Source organism: Neodothiora populina, assembly GCF_041146345.1.
Source record: "Neodothiora populina strain CPC 39397 chromosome Unknown canker_contig_15, whole genome shotgun sequence".
Classification (NCBI taxonomy): domain Eukaryota; kingdom Fungi; phylum Ascomycota; class Dothideomycetes; order Dothideales; family Dothioraceae; genus Neodothiora; species Neodothiora populina.
This window is the reverse complement of record NW_027191413.1, coordinates 2,820,945-2,835,653: the sequence shown is the minus strand read 5'-3', so window position 1 is coordinate 2,835,653 and position 14,709 is coordinate 2,820,945. Positions and strand designations below refer to the sequence as shown.

The 14,709-nt window shown below is 50.8% G+C and overlaps 3 protein-coding genes across 4 annotated transcripts; all 3 read right to left on the bottom strand.

Annotated features, from left to right (window-relative positions):
• Positions 1 to 733: 733 nt before the first annotated feature.
• AAFC00_003302 (uncharacterized protein) lies at positions 734 to 1,554 on the bottom strand (the record flags this gene model as incomplete). Its single annotated transcript, XM_069342758.1, has 4 exons — positions 734 to 919; positions 1,035 to 1,208; positions 1,277 to 1,372; positions 1,444 to 1,554. 4 exons carry the CDS (start codon positions 1,552 to 1,554, stop codon positions 734 to 736), a joined length of 567 nt encoding a protein of 188 aa, XP_069199262.1.
• Positions 1,555 to 2,461: 907 nt separating this feature from the next.
• AAFC00_003301 (uncharacterized protein) lies at positions 2,462 to 4,392 on the bottom strand (the record flags this gene model as incomplete). Of its 2 annotated transcripts, none has more annotated exons than XM_069342756.1 (2): positions 2,462 to 2,726; positions 2,837 to 4,392. In XM_069342756.1, the coding sequence occupies 2 exons, from the start codon at positions 4,390 to 4,392 to the stop codon at positions 2,462 to 2,464; spliced, it is 1,821 nt and encodes a 606-aa protein (XP_069199260.1). The 2 variants fall into 2 exon arrangements, with proteins under 2 accessions (XP_069199260.1, XP_069199261.1); XM_069342757.1 differs by having other exon boundaries at positions 2,837 to 4,281.
• Positions 4,393 to 6,119: 1,727 nt separating this feature from the next.
• Positions 6,120 to 8,489, bottom strand: AAFC00_003300 (uncharacterized protein; the record flags this gene model as incomplete). Its single annotated transcript, XM_069342755.1, has 4 exons — positions 6,120 to 8,000; positions 8,061 to 8,228; positions 8,297 to 8,364; positions 8,426 to 8,489. The coding sequence occupies 4 exons, from the start codon at positions 8,487 to 8,489 to the stop codon at positions 6,120 to 6,122; spliced, it is 2,181 nt and encodes a 726-aa protein (XP_069199259.1).
• Positions 8,490 to 14,709: the final 6,220 nt, after the last annotated feature.

Here is a 14,709-nt window from a genome sequence, read left to right as displayed (position 1 = left end):
TTGGATATGCTTGTATCATAGATCCAAGACCTGGCTTCTAGAGAAGAAAAAAAGAAGAGAGTACCAGAGAAGAGAACAGAAGAGAGGACTATGCGTCGACACCTGGAGATACCACAGTAAGAGGAGAATGTGCTGTTGATCGAATGGTCCTTGTGTTGGTGCCTGGATGGGTTTCTGCTGTTGCTTTTCTGTCTGTCTGTCTGTTTATCTGTTTTATCTGTCTGTCTGTCTGTCTATCTGTTTTATCTGTCTGTCTGTCTATCTATCTGTCCGTCTGTCTATTTGTCGATTACTCTTTTCTCTTCATTTAATGACCGAGACACGAGAAAAGCTCTATATCAATGCCTCGAGATGACGTCTCTATGTGAGCGACTGCGCATGAGTGTCTTATATTCCATACTTAAAGATAGCGAAATGTTAATACAACAGAGATGAGATGCAGGAAGTAAGCATTGAAGAAAAGTGAAACGATACGCCCATATCTCCCACCACCACCCAATCCCTGCTTTTGCCCATGCTATGCTATGCCATGCTATGCGGTGCAGGGTCGAGCATTATGATGAAAGAGAAGAAATTGAAATAGAAATAGGTATAAATACATGGCCTGCCCTCAGCCCTGACCCTCGTTCCTCACTGCGTTTGTCCTCATCTCTGCAGATATGTCCATTCCATAACTGAACGGCAAGAACGAACGTGAACAAGGATGATAAAAAGCGAAACGAAAAGAACGAGATCAAGCAATGGGATCCGCACCAGGGTCATCACTATCCATCCTCATGTACCAGTCGATAGCGGCACTGAACGCGGCGAAACCCGCACAGCCAAACGCGGCGGCCTGTGGACCTGCTTTCGCTGCCAGAGCGCCGCCGGTCAGACAGCCTGCTGCGACGCCGTTGTAGAGGTCGTTTTTGGCGCGGAGCTGGTTTTCTTAGTATCCTGTTCTCTCTGCTCAAGCAACGAGGAGGAAAGCGGGGGAGGGTACAATGGGATGTGGGGGGGGGGGAAAGGTATATGGATAAAGAAAAAGAACTCACGCCCTCGATACAGCACTCCGTCCCCGCAAAAATGGCGCCCACGAGTCCGAAGTTCTTGGCGCTGCTCCAACTGGCTTTTCCCATGTCCTTGAAGCCCCGGCGCAGCTGCTCGCGGATCGGGTAGTTTGTGATTTCCGTTGTGCCTTGAGCCATCATCGGTGTGTCGTAGCGCATCTTTTTGGGACATCAGTCTCAGCAAAGAAGGGAGGATTGGAGAGTGGAGGGAAGATGCGAAAACTTACACTGCTCATGAACAGACCGAATGCTCCTCCTAGACCGAATCCCATGACTCCCGATATGGCGGTTTTGGCCGGACATGACTCCATGGCCGATTGCATCTGTTCTTGTTGTCAGGACTCGCGACTTCTTCTGTGCAATGTCTGCTCGGGTCGTGGGAAGAGGCACATACGTATTTGATCATCTGCTGCTCCTTGAGTTGTTCATCGGACATGTTCGCCTGCTGTGACGCTCCTCCACCCATGCCCATGCCCATGCCCATGCCCATGCCCGGAAACGACATTTTTTCGTTCTTTTGTCTTCTGTCACTACCCTTCAAGTTCTGACTCTGCAGCTCTTTCTACAGCCCTGTTATCTCCGCACTTTCGTCTTTCAGCAGCAGAGATTTGCAGAAAACCAGATGATTAATCGCAATCGAGGCGTTCTTTGACTCCGTGGTTTTGAGATTGTTCCAAGATGGAAGGAGAGAGAAAGCGCTGTCGCAGATGCCGGAAACAAGCCGTCCGTAGAATGCGACGGGTGATGAGAGAGTCGACTTGAACAAACAAAGCGAATTCTGTAGTCGTTGGCCTTGATGCGGTTGCGCTGCGAAAGACAAAGGTCCCTAGTCCGTCCGTTCAGAGTCGTATGATATCTAAGCGTCCAAATTCAAAAGTCCAGAGGACCAAAATGCCGTATTTCTCGATTCCGTGATTCCTTTCCGGGCGTATAAGTGGCAATACAGTACGGTACAGCAAAAATAGAGTAGATCAAACTAGACAGGCAGGTACGGACAGCAGTATTATGATCGATATAATTATTGCGGAGTAGTCGCAGCACTAAGTGGCAGAAAAGTCCGACAGTCAATCGGGAGTCTTTTCGCCCGCCGCCGCTGCCCGCTACCTGCGCCCCGTCTGCGACCGACGCTGACTTGAGTAGACGTTATTTGCCTGTCAGGTATTGTCAAACAAGATACGGTGGTATGTACAGTACGCAATGATGTGTGCAAGAGAGAACCAGCGAACAAGACAGGAAGAGGTAATAATAAGCCGCAGCATCAAGCCATCTAGCTTTCGATTTCTTGATCAAAATAAAAACGCTCCTTCAGGTATAGTACTATATACAGTGTTCATACAAGTGAAGATATGAGAACGAAAAAGAGCAAGAAAGGTTGCACCATCACCACCACTCTCTGCTCATCTAGATCAAACTCAACCGGCTTTGTGGTCCTTGGATACGAATGACCCAGTCGGCGAAGCAGCCTCCCCAGCCATGTAATCAATCTGCTGAGCACCCTCGTCCACAGGCGAATTGGCGACACTCGCCTCCCAATCAGCCATCAGATTGGAAGCGGTGCGTCTGAGACTGCTGGGCGCCAGCTTCGTCAGTGTCGGCCAGGGGATGGACTCGCGTTTCGTACTGCTGCCGCGGTCGCTCTGCTGAGGGTTGACGCCGTTGCTGCCGTCATAGGCTGAGCTAGTCACCCGATGACACGTCAGTGGTTTTGTTCATCGAAAGCAGGGAAGCAGTCTTTTCTTCTTTACTTTGTCAAGACAAGGGGTGGGGTGGTACACGCTCCCACTTACCTGACGCTGGTATTGCGGCTGGTGACGCGAGAGCCCGCACCGACATGGTTGTCGGACGTCGAGAACGATGTGTCGCTGCTGTTGGACTTCTCTGCGCTCTGGCCGCTACCATCTTCAGGGGTATCCCAATTGTCCCAGTTTTCGAATCCGTCGTCCTGGGCTAACAATGGCTTGGGAAGAACCTGGGACTTTTTCTTGCCCAGTTTCTTGTTCACCGGACGCTCTTCTACTCTTGCTTCGTCCACGCCGTTCTCTCTCCAGAAAGAAGTCCCGAGATCGATCAGAGCAGATACATCCCTGCTGTCACTGTTCGATCGTGCGGGCGGGGAAGGGGTGACGGTGCGTTTACTGCTTGTGGTGGAATGTCTCTTGAGAGCGGGCGGTGGTCTTGTGGGTGGTCTGAGGCTTCCCCGACTGGGCTGCGGTCTCAGACTCTTCTGGCCCAGAACAGGACTTTGCTGGGATTGAGTTCTGGTCGAAGTGCCATTGACGCCCTCGTCACCCACCGTGGCTTGTCTGAGGTCTTCGATGAATGTCCACAGTCCGTCGCGGAAGTCGGTGGCCATCTGTTTGCCAGTCTTCATTAGGACGTCCCTCGGCAGACCGAGATCAATGTTCACATCGGCATTGTCGGCGACTTCGTTGGTGAGCAGCTCATCTGTTCCCAAACGCACCGGTCGACTCGGTCGCTCCGGCGCAGTGGGTGATCGAGACCTGGTGCGAACGTCCATGTCACGTTGCAGGGCAGCCTTTGCAGGCTGCACTGTGGGAGACAGCAGGGACAGCGTTCTTGCATGGCGAGAGCCAGAAAAGACGGTGCGATTGGATGTCTTTGTGCCGTTCAGCAGCGCCTTTCGCCTTTCCATCTCTTGCTGCATCCAGGCAGACGACCCATCGACGTCATCCTCCAGGTTGACATTATGCGACGAGGCCGAAGTCGACGGAGGAGAGTTCATATTCTCAAGTCTCTGCACCCGCCTGACGTCGTGTCTCTTGCGCGCTGCTTCATGCAGTGCCCATTCCTGTTTCAGTCTCTTGAGCTCCCCCTCGGCCTTGTGTAGTTCTTCCTTCAGCTCGAGCACTCGTCTCTCCTGAGCAGCAACTGCAGTCAGGAAAGTCGAGTCTGTGGGTCCGGCGGTGGGTGAAGCGAAACTTTCCGCAAGACCGAAGGGCGCCGTTGTCGTCGTCGTGGTCGTCGAGGGACGAGTCGGTGAGGGTGTGGCTGACCCATCCAATGCGGTGGTATTGATCGGAAAGGTCAAGCTGAATCGTTTCGTTTTGCGAGCAGCGTCTGCTCCGGACATTGAGCGTGCATGACCGAGATCCGCAGAGACGCGGGTGAATGCTGATGTTCGGGGAGTCTGAGTGCTGTCGTGTCTGCCGTGGCCTCCCCCTCCTCCTCCTCCGCCGCCTATCGCACTTTGGATCGGAGGAGTCGTCGACATGTCATGACTCTTTTGTCGTTTGGTCAGGAATTGTGTTGTCTCTGGTGGCGTTATTGTCGAAGAGGTGGTGCGTTGGTGATGGTCGAGGTAATGTTGTTGTACCTGATCCATCAAGGGTCTTCCAGTGACGGTGACGATTCACTGGGGAGGGCGCGTGACTAAGGTACGGTATGTTTGGAGAAACAAGTCCTCAACTGCCGGGTGGGAGAGTGCTAGAGTGACAATAGAGATAAGATAAGAGCTGGAGGAGTAGCTGTCCAGTCGGAGACGAAAAACAACGTTTACAACTATTGCATCAACAAAGACATAATCATCCCCAGAAACTCTGTGTTCGTCAAGGTTTATAGGATTCCTGCAGGGCGTTTTTGTGGAGTTTCAGGGACAGGAACAGGAAGAGAGACAAGAGACAAGAGACTCGAGAGAGAAAGACAAGGAAGACCTCCGTATCGCTTGAGCTAAGCCTTGATGCTTGGGACAAATCATATGCAACATATGAATAATGCGTACAATGGCCTCTTCACTTTGCCTTAGTTGTCCTGAAAGTGAAATCGTAGCGAATAGGAATAGTCGGACGCGCGGACTGTATGGAACACAGAGTATCATCTACATCAAACTCGAGCAAGAGGATAATTGATTTCAGCGCCAGCCCTGAACGGCCTTGGCCTCTCTATCCTCTCTGTGCCCTCTCCGTCTCTCTCTCTTCTTGACTACTGTATCACTCTATGACCGGCCGCCGAATGCACTGGCAATACAATCAAACCACGGGGGGAACAATCCACGTCCCGAACGGAACCCTTTTGTCTTGCTCTACAGTCTTCGTTCAATCGCTCGCTCCTCGCGCTTGGACCTGGACCTGGCTCTGTCGTGTGCAAACCCTCTAGACTTGTCTGACCATATCATGACTTCCTCTGCCTTCTGCCGTGCAGTATGACCACCGGTACAGTCATCACCATAAGCTGACCAGGACGACGAACTGTGGCCATGTCAAGCCCACCTCAAGTCAAAAACACCAAATGTGTAAAACGTCTGCATCATGTGTTTTGAACCTTCTTTACAGTGACTACCCCACCCCGTTGATGAGCTACGAAACGGTTATGCATCATCTCCTGGTCACAGCTGAACAATTCTTCTGGTTTGACAACACGCTAGGGTTCTTGATCGTAGATGTCATCCCTGGGTATGCTTCTGCTAGAGGCACAACAGTACCTAAGGTACCTACTTCCACCGGGGATCGGATGCAAAAGGAACATGTACGAAGGAGAGGTGTTTGCATGCTTATACTCACGTCTGTGCGCTGACTTGTGCGAAGCTGCCAGATTCTTATAGCTTACCTCAGAAAGCTCTAACACATGACTACGTATGAAGAATACAGAAATGACCTCGAAGATAGACATACAGCTCAATGTGATCAATTTGTTGTTTCCTATCTGCAATGCTCCGTAAAGATCCACAAGACTCGAAAACAGAGAACAAAAACTCCCTTTCGCTGCGTCGTCGTCCCTCGTTGCCCCTGATGTACCAGAAGCGCCCAATGCTAGATGCAAATGCTACGCTCACGCTCGCTCAATCGAATCTCAACAGATAACAGCAAACAAAATGCCCAGCCCAGCAGCCCAGCTGCAACGATGAAATACAGCCGACCCGAAAACTCACTCCCCAAATTGTTAGTACTGACAAGAATAGAAAGATTTGTCGTCACAACCAATCACGAGATTGCTTGAACCCTGTCCCTCACCACCTTCAAATGTAGTGTAGGGACCTTCTTCTCCGTCTCCAAACCCCCTCGTCTCCACTCTTCTTCCCCACCTCCTGATCCACTCCACATCTGTGGGCTACGATCAGGCCAGCGGCCATCTCATTTTCAGGCCCTCGCTCCACCTCCCGTACAGAGCATCGGCCAACATGCCTACATGCTCGAGCCCAGGTACCACATTTCCAGGTAACTTCTCCTCAGCAATTACAGATCGGCTGCTGCTTGGTCTCTTCTTCTCCGCTACGTCGTACTCTTTCTCCAGCGCCATGTTCGGTGCGATCGATTGTCGACGACTGTGGTGTTCCTTGAGATGAGGATTGTGCGGAGAGATGACAAGTTTGGGCGTCAGTCTGCCTGTCACTTGCTGCTTCAAAGGTGAAAGTGGAGGTGTTGCCAATGTATCCATGTCACCTAGAGCCGACGTTGCATGCATCGACAGTCGGTGACTCTGTAGCTGCTGTCCTGACTTGACTGAAAATCCGTTCATACGCTGCGAAGTGAGTTGTGCAGTGAGTTGCGAGGTTGCAGCCTTCGTGGGCATCACCTGTGAAGCGAGCTTGGGATCTGCCTGTATCCGCTCAAACAGTGACTTGAGGAAGAGAAGCTCTCCCTCGGGGTCCACTGCGTCGAGCGCATCCCAGGCTTCCGCGAATCGTGCCAAGACAGTCTGCTTTGATCCAGGTGCAGTCGATGCATACGCCTCTTGCAGCGCGGGGTCGATACATTTTGCATATGCCCTGCGTCCTAGGACCGTCTCCTTGGTCGCTTGAACGGGCACAGCGACGACTCCAGGCTTTTCATTCTCAAGGTCTGATGAGTTGTCCTCGTACGCATCTTCTGCTATCAAAAGTGCCGCATCCGCTGTGTGTGGTCTTTGAGCTTGGTGGTAATTTCCGCCTGAAGAGACTCGGCGGAAAGGGCGCACGACACTCGTGCCATTACCAAATGACATGTCGAGACCCAAGGGCTGCTTGGCCTGTCCTGAAATTCGGCGAGCTGTCCCGGATGATTCTCTATTTGTTCTCCTTGCTGTCGCATTCGATCCCGATATCCTTCGCGCCGTGTTTGCGGACGATTTCCTGTTCTCTGATGGAGATGCTGGCCGTGGCTGTGGCTTCGGGGTGCGAATCGTGCTGGAGTAGTCGGAAGAGTAGGTTGGGGTGGAGGACGATAGAGGCGCCGCGTTGATGTCGAGACTCTCCAGCATGGCCGCGGCGTCTGCAGCCTCTTCGTCTGATATGATTCGGGATAGCTTTCGTCTCTTGACAGTGTGTTTCGGTATCGGGAGCTGCTGCGGGCGGTACGTGGCCTGCTTGACCGTGTCGAAGATCCAGTCGTCGTCTTCGGCGGAATGGCTCATGGCGTGCAAAGTCTCCTCGTAGTATCTCAGACGATCAGCTTTGTCGCTTGACCGTCCGCTGCGTGATCGTTCCACAAGTGATCTCAAAGTATCTACTTTGCCCGCGCGCTGGATGAAACGATGCTTGAGAAGTGATTTGGCTGTTGGTCGGGCCTCGGCATCCTTGTTCAGACAAGCAGCCACAAAATCCTTGAAGTCTCTGCTCCATTTTGCTCCCTCCAATCGTGGGGGTTTTTCTTTCGGGATCAAGAACAAGACCTTCATTGGGTGCACTTGACTGTGAGGGGGTTCGCCATTGGCTAGTTCCATTGCTGTGATACCAAGACTCCAGATGTCAGCCTTGAAGTCGTAACCTGCCTCTTGGATGACCTCGGGAGCCATCCAGAATGGAGTGCCGACAAATGTCAGACGTTGCGATTTGATGTTGGTAAGCTGTGCGGCAACGCCAAAGTCGGCAATCTTGACGAGGCCGTCTGATGACAATAGAACATTGGCCGCTTTGATGTCTCGGTGGATCTTGCCAGTACTGTGTAGGTAGTCGAGGCCTTGGAGAAGCTCGCGCATGATGACGGCAATCTGTGCTTCGGAAAAGGAGCCTGATTTGAGCTGGTGCAGTGTGTTAGTTGGACATAAATGGAAGGAGCCGGTTCCGAGCACATCACTTACCAAGTCCAGACAAGAGCCTCCGCCCAGATATTCCATGACAATCCATAGCTTGACACCTCGCACGAAACTAGCCTTGTATCTGGTGACGTGGTTGCTCGAGCATGTACTGAGCAACGAGATCTCTTGCTGAATTTCTCGAATATCATCGTCACTACCCTCGAGATCAATCTTCAGGGAAGACGTCAGTAACACAAGATGACATGGATTAGTCGGCCGCAGATTGGGTCTCCACGTACATGTTTGATGGCGACAAGATCGCCTGTGGTTTTGTCAATAGCTTTGTAGACAACACCGAAGCTTCCGCCTACAATGTCTAGGTCAGCCATCGCCATCCCTCGAGTACACACAGCAGACCGAAAACTCACTTCCAAGCTCCTCTAGCATCTCATAGTCGTCGGCCATAGCGGCCTCTCCAGAAGCTGAATACATCTTCTGTGCAGACTCTCGAAATATAAAGGTGCCTGGGCTCCGCGGTCAACGCAAGAAGGTAAGGACAGGCAAAAGAATGAGAGCGCGCCTGAAGGTTAAGGCGGCTTGCAGCAGTCTTTTAAGAATAGCAGTTACATGCTCGTAGAATGGTTATCGAACGCTGCACGGCCTCTAGTAGACTATGCGCTGAATTATAGACTAGCCAGAAATTCAATTACCATGTCTGGGGGACGTTCGTTCGCTCGCTCGGGTGTTTACCACATTTCCCTGGTTGCTATGGCGGCTTTTTCCCGTGCACCTGACGCTCTGCCTGCCCTTGGCGCAACACAACGACTTTCTCGTGTCGAGCTTGTACAAACTTGTAGTGCGTTGCAATATATTCCTGCGCTGATCACACTCTATATCATCACAGTGCACTGCTGCTGCTTGGGCATCTTGTCTTTGATTCGCAAGTAGAGGCACTTTCGATTGCTTCCACCGCACAACCACTCGTCAGCACGGTCGTCGACAGCAATGTGTGCTTCATAGCAACGAGAAGCCTTATAAGGCGAAGCTGCCGGCTTCAGCAAGCCGCATTTAGCACAAATTACTACGCTCAGACGCCGCAATCAAACGTTGCTCCTCTTATCACGACTCGCCGTCGACGAATGACGAAATCTGTTGTTTGCATTAGAAGGTTGGACCACCGCTCCGTCGCTGCATTTCATTTCTTTACCATAGCGTGCTGCTCGTGCCGGTGAGGATCTCGTCGCATCGTTTCGGATCTGATGTTACCGATATCTTGACCGCTACCAGCGGTCCGCAACTATGGCAACAGGCGGCCTCTTGACACCCTCCCTCTTCAATTCCATTGCACTTGCTACATCATAGCAAGTATCCCCTCACTTTGACGGAGTCAGGTGGTGATTACGGAAAAATACATTGGATCACCAGGGCGCAGGTAACTCTGCTCAGCCCAGCAACTTGACACCCTCGGTCTGCGAGATGATCAGTACTGTCGGGCGTCGATAAGTTGCGAAAATGGTCCATCTCTAATCACAAAATTCACTCAGCCTGAGCCATGTATCAACTCGAGCTTGTTAATCTCTCCATGCCTAGATCTGCCAAAATAGCTACGACATGCGTAGGGCAGCGAAAACTTACGTAGGCGGCTCTGATGGAGAAATATACGGTAAAATCACCAACCCCAAATCTCAGATGAGATCGATGAGAATCACAACGGTCTGGCTGCACAGCTGCTTTCTTGGGCTCGGTCTTTTTACTTTGCCCTCGAAAACTTGAATCCGCCATCCGATATGAGCGTGTATACAAAATACGATCAAATGGTTTTCTTCTTCATGTATATACGATGGATGCATCGACATAAGATCTCTGTCGCCTATGCGGACTGAAAATTGCCATCCAACAACGATTTTACACCCGGACGTTACTCTTTTTCGCGTTGTGGCGCCTTGACCGTGCTACGGCAATTGCGGTGTATAATTCTTAACAGGACGCATTTCCATGACCATGTCGAAAACCGATAGCCTATGTTCATCCGATCTATGCGACAGGATCGCAATGCTGATGTACCATATGGGGACCGCTTTGATCTCAGTGTGGCTCGTTGTGATTTGCCTGAACTTCAACTACCGAAGCGATCATCTGTGTCACACTGAGCTCTAGAAGTCGCGATTCTTTTTCTTCTCGGTCCTAAAGGTCAGACTAACTCTCCTCCAACCCGGTGGTTTTCCAGATTTGCGACCTCGAGTTATCTCGTGCTGCCACTTACTCCGAGCATCTCGCTCGAGTATGATAAGACTTCTTCGACGGAGGAGCACATCAGTACGAACTCCCGTTCTTGGTGCTACAGATGCTTTGCCAGACCTCACACTGCCATCGTTGGCGCTCTCGAGTTCATGGAACCGCATAGTATCGTCTCCCGCCAAGGTAAGTGAACATACTGGCTCTCCAAAACGAAAGTTCTCGACATGAGCGGAGATGCCTTGTCCAGGTAAATACTCGTTGACGATCATATACTCTGGTTTTGTCGTTTCAGTGAACAATCCATGCGCGACCATTCTTTCTACTATTGGACCAAGTTCAACAGGAAAAGGAGGCGCCATGATTATGTTTTGCTCAATTGCCTTCCGCTCGGAAGGGGTGGCAGAGCGAGGAGGCATGAGGCAGTATTGACCGCCATAATGCATAGTACGGCGTGAGAGATCGGTCCGCCAGTGCTGATTGTCCAGATACGCCAACAAAGCCGATTCCTCCGACCGTGTAATGAACGACTGCACCACAGAAAGACCAGGGATCCGAGGCACAGCTAATGCCACTGGTTGGTCTCTGGTATCTTCCGGACTAGATGTCGTTTTCTGTCTCTTCGTCGCTGGCTCGAAATAGTCGTGGATGCGTTTGCCTGCCATCTCCGCTGAGTGATGGACGCGCCACAGGTGATATGCAGCTACACCCAGCCAATGCTTGTGACATGAATTCACAGCACGGAGGCAGCACAGCTTGTCCGTATCCGTATCTCACGGGAGGATCTGGGGCAAGACTCCTAGATATCGCGTTGACGAGCCAGTGGATGCGCAGCCAACGTTCGTAGTCAGTAGCGGAGAGGTACTGTATGCTCTATGATTTGACGCCAATCGCCGATCAAGGAAGGCGCTCCGTCAGATACGGCTTGTGTGGGGGTCATAGCAGACCCTCGCCAATGATGTCATGGCATATGAATGGTCACCTCAACCAGGATGGACCATAACATCTTGAAATCCAGGAAGTCTGCCCTGCCGCTCATGGCCTGAATGGTCCTTGTGTCGGGTGATGCTGATAGAGTTTCTATACAAAGATACTCGATACACGGGAACACCAATATTCAAGATTGCCTCTAAGGGGTCGATTGTGTAACCTTTGGTCATGCACCGCTCCAGTGTCCTTTACTATTGCCTCCACTTGCTTTCTTCTTTAACAATAAGGTAACCTTGGGGATATGTACAGTGTCAACATGGGCGACCTGGAAATTCCTGTGACAAAACTCAATGGCCAACTCACATGATGTCGGACTTGTGCGAGGACAGAAGTCTGTCAACACCAGGACGACCCCACCTCGAAATGTCGACTCGCGTCGCAGCTACTCACGATGGTCCGAAGAGACCACAAGTGTCACCGAAGCATCCAGCAAACGAGACTCGGCCATGAGTGCTGGCGGCGCCCCTCAGCGCCGATTGACCACAAAGGAGTACGTCCACAATAAGACGCAGAAGGTGAAAAGCATAGGCAGACAGACCAAAGTCAAAACAAAGCATCTTCTATGGAAGCACAATGCGAGTCCCGAGGAAGCTCAGGCGCAGGATGACGAGTTTGATGATCCATATGAGGAACTTCATAATCCTGCGTTCGAGCCGTCGATGCTGATCGCCGAGAAACACAAGGGTGCTGAAGCGACCGCCCATAGATTCAAGGACAATCTTTCTTCGGGTATCCACGCCTTAGCCCATCCCATTCAAGCGGCGAAGAAGATAGCGACCTCCAAAGTTATGCTTGAGGACGAGCCTTACCTGTCAGATGGGGCGGATGAGGCTTACCTCAATGCACATGACTCGCTGGATAGAGCGAAATGTGCATCTCCTCGTCGTCGCATCTCCGGCGACTTGGGCGACATCGAGCATAACGAAGCACGTATCCGCGCTCTCGATAAAGCCAGAGAGAATCGCAAAGTCGCCTGGACTACCACACATCACATAAAGCGTGTTATAGTCGTCCCGAAACGCGAGGTACCCATTCCGCGAAAAGAAAACCATTACACACTTGACAAAATATCTGGAAAGCAAGTTCTGGATTGGCGTTCCTATCTGTCCGCGAGGTCTAAGCATAATGTGCTCAATTTCGTGCATAACAGCATGAGACATGTCGACTATGCTGGACAGGCACCTTTCGATCGCGATACAATGATCGGACAACTAGAACGTTTGCTTATCGCATTCTCGCCCTGGCAACCTTTCCTTGTATCTCTACGCCAACTCTATCGCTGGGAACACCCGGCAAAGACAGGGCGGTGGCTGTTCGTCTGGTGCATTGTATGGTACATGAACTACGTAGTAACCTTTGCCCTGGCATACTTTGCGTTCAAAGTGTTGGAGAACAAATATAGCGAAAAGAAAGCTTCTGCTATTCGAGAGTCGTACAACCGAACCAGAGACAGTGGCAAGGCCGCACATAGGCTGACCGAGCTTATCAACAAGCACGGAGACGATTGGCCGGATTCTGCCACGGAGGAATTGGGTAAACTGCAGTACTACACATCCGATGTAGCTAGCTTCCTCGAAATAATGAACAACTTCTATGAGTGGCGTGCTCCTGGACTGACCTGGGCATCACTCTATTGGCTCGCTTGTGCTGTTGTCTTTGGCACTTTGACCAGCACGGATGCCAGCATGAAGACCGTCTGGCTGTTTTGCATCTCTAATTTCTTCTTAGGGTTTTGGGTAAGAAGTTGGTATCCACAGTATAGGCATATTGTCAATACAATCATGTGGATTTTCTGGGATATTCCAGATGACAACGAATGGTCCATGATGTGTCTTCGAGAAAAGGCACAGAATACACGAGTCCGCCTCATCGAGAGAAAAGTAGAGAAACAACACGCGAAAGAGAGATCTCATGCTTCAGCTTATCTCGGCGGCACGGCTGTCTCTGTCAACGGACCAATAGAGCCAATCGATGACATGCACAACAATGATTTCTACGACAGCAATGACGAAACCACCACATCCAGCAGCGACAGCGAAAGCTCGGTTGCCAGTGATACAGCATCCTTTGTGAGCGCCAAATCCTCGACCAGTATCCTAGACAGTCAGGACATCCTCTCTTTCCGCGCCCACCAAAATCAGATCCGAGGACATCTGACAATATACTCGTCCGGTCTGCGCTTCACGCGCCTCGACAAGAGTAAAGAAGTCTGGCGCCATACTTGGCCAGAATTGATCGAGATGCGCAAGACATATTCTTCTCTCGCACCTCCCGGTCTGCCTACCATTCCTCTGGTGCCCACCAAAGCTATGGGTCTGGAGTTTGTGTTTACAAACGGAGAGACCATGACGCTAAAGGGTGTCAAGGGCAGAGATCGAGCATTCAATTGCATCGTTGGGTTTTCGGGGCTGAGGTTTCAGGTCTTGCCTGTTGTTGCTGAGATTGATCCGAGGCAGTTTTGGAAAGAGATGAAGGGAGTCGACGGTGGGACGTGGTGATTTATTTTCCTATCTTTTATCTCTTCTATCAAGCGTTCTTTACTTGTCTTCTGCTTTTTGTGCCGTTGCATGTCAGTCCAGCAAAATGCGACTGTGTCCTTGCATGTTTACATGCCATCATTTCAATTGCTTCACCATATACGATTGCTTTCTGTGGTCTGGTATGTTACATGTTTATCATCGGCTCAGTAGCACTCTGTTGTCTTCCTTTCGGTAGCTAAGATCCGGCACTTAGCATGAAGCATCCTGCCTCTGAACAAAAAGGGAATACACAAGCTCCTTGCAATATATATTCCTCTCAGCTCCATGAATAACAGTCAAGGTATGCAGAATCTGAAAGTGACACTTCACACTTCTCGTGCTGAGACACGTTTCATCTTATCTAACGCCACAGATACTCTGACAACACTTGCATAACGCAAAGATAGGATACTTCTCCCATGTCATCCCTTTATTTATCTCACTCAAACGGCAACTCATACGACCGCATCCTATCTTGCTCTTCGAGAGTCTTGCTCCACCTACACCACACCCCCCTCTGCCTCCTTTTGTATACATCTATAAGAAACGACTCATATATGAAGAACTATATGTCAAAGCCAAAGTCCGAGCTCTCCCACTATATTCACTTCACTGCTACAGAGCAGAAGAATCTAGGACCGCTGCTTATCAGCAACGAATCCAATGCTAATAATCGAAAGGTCTAGTAAGACCGCACCCGGCGCTTACAGACAAGAAGCACACCCCCCGGTGGTATCTCACAAGGCATTCATAACACCTCGAAGCACAACCGATTCACAATTGCACCCCTAGATACAGGCAGGGAGACTTTGTAGATGTCCACTACATCACAATGAGATATCTCTTGATCTCACAAACAATATCGATGGTTCTATCAGCCGGGTGTCTGATTGTAGATTGATCTCTCGGCTCTCTTTTTCCTTTCTCGATATCTCCGCGGTATCCCCTACCGTTCCATTCTCGAGGGA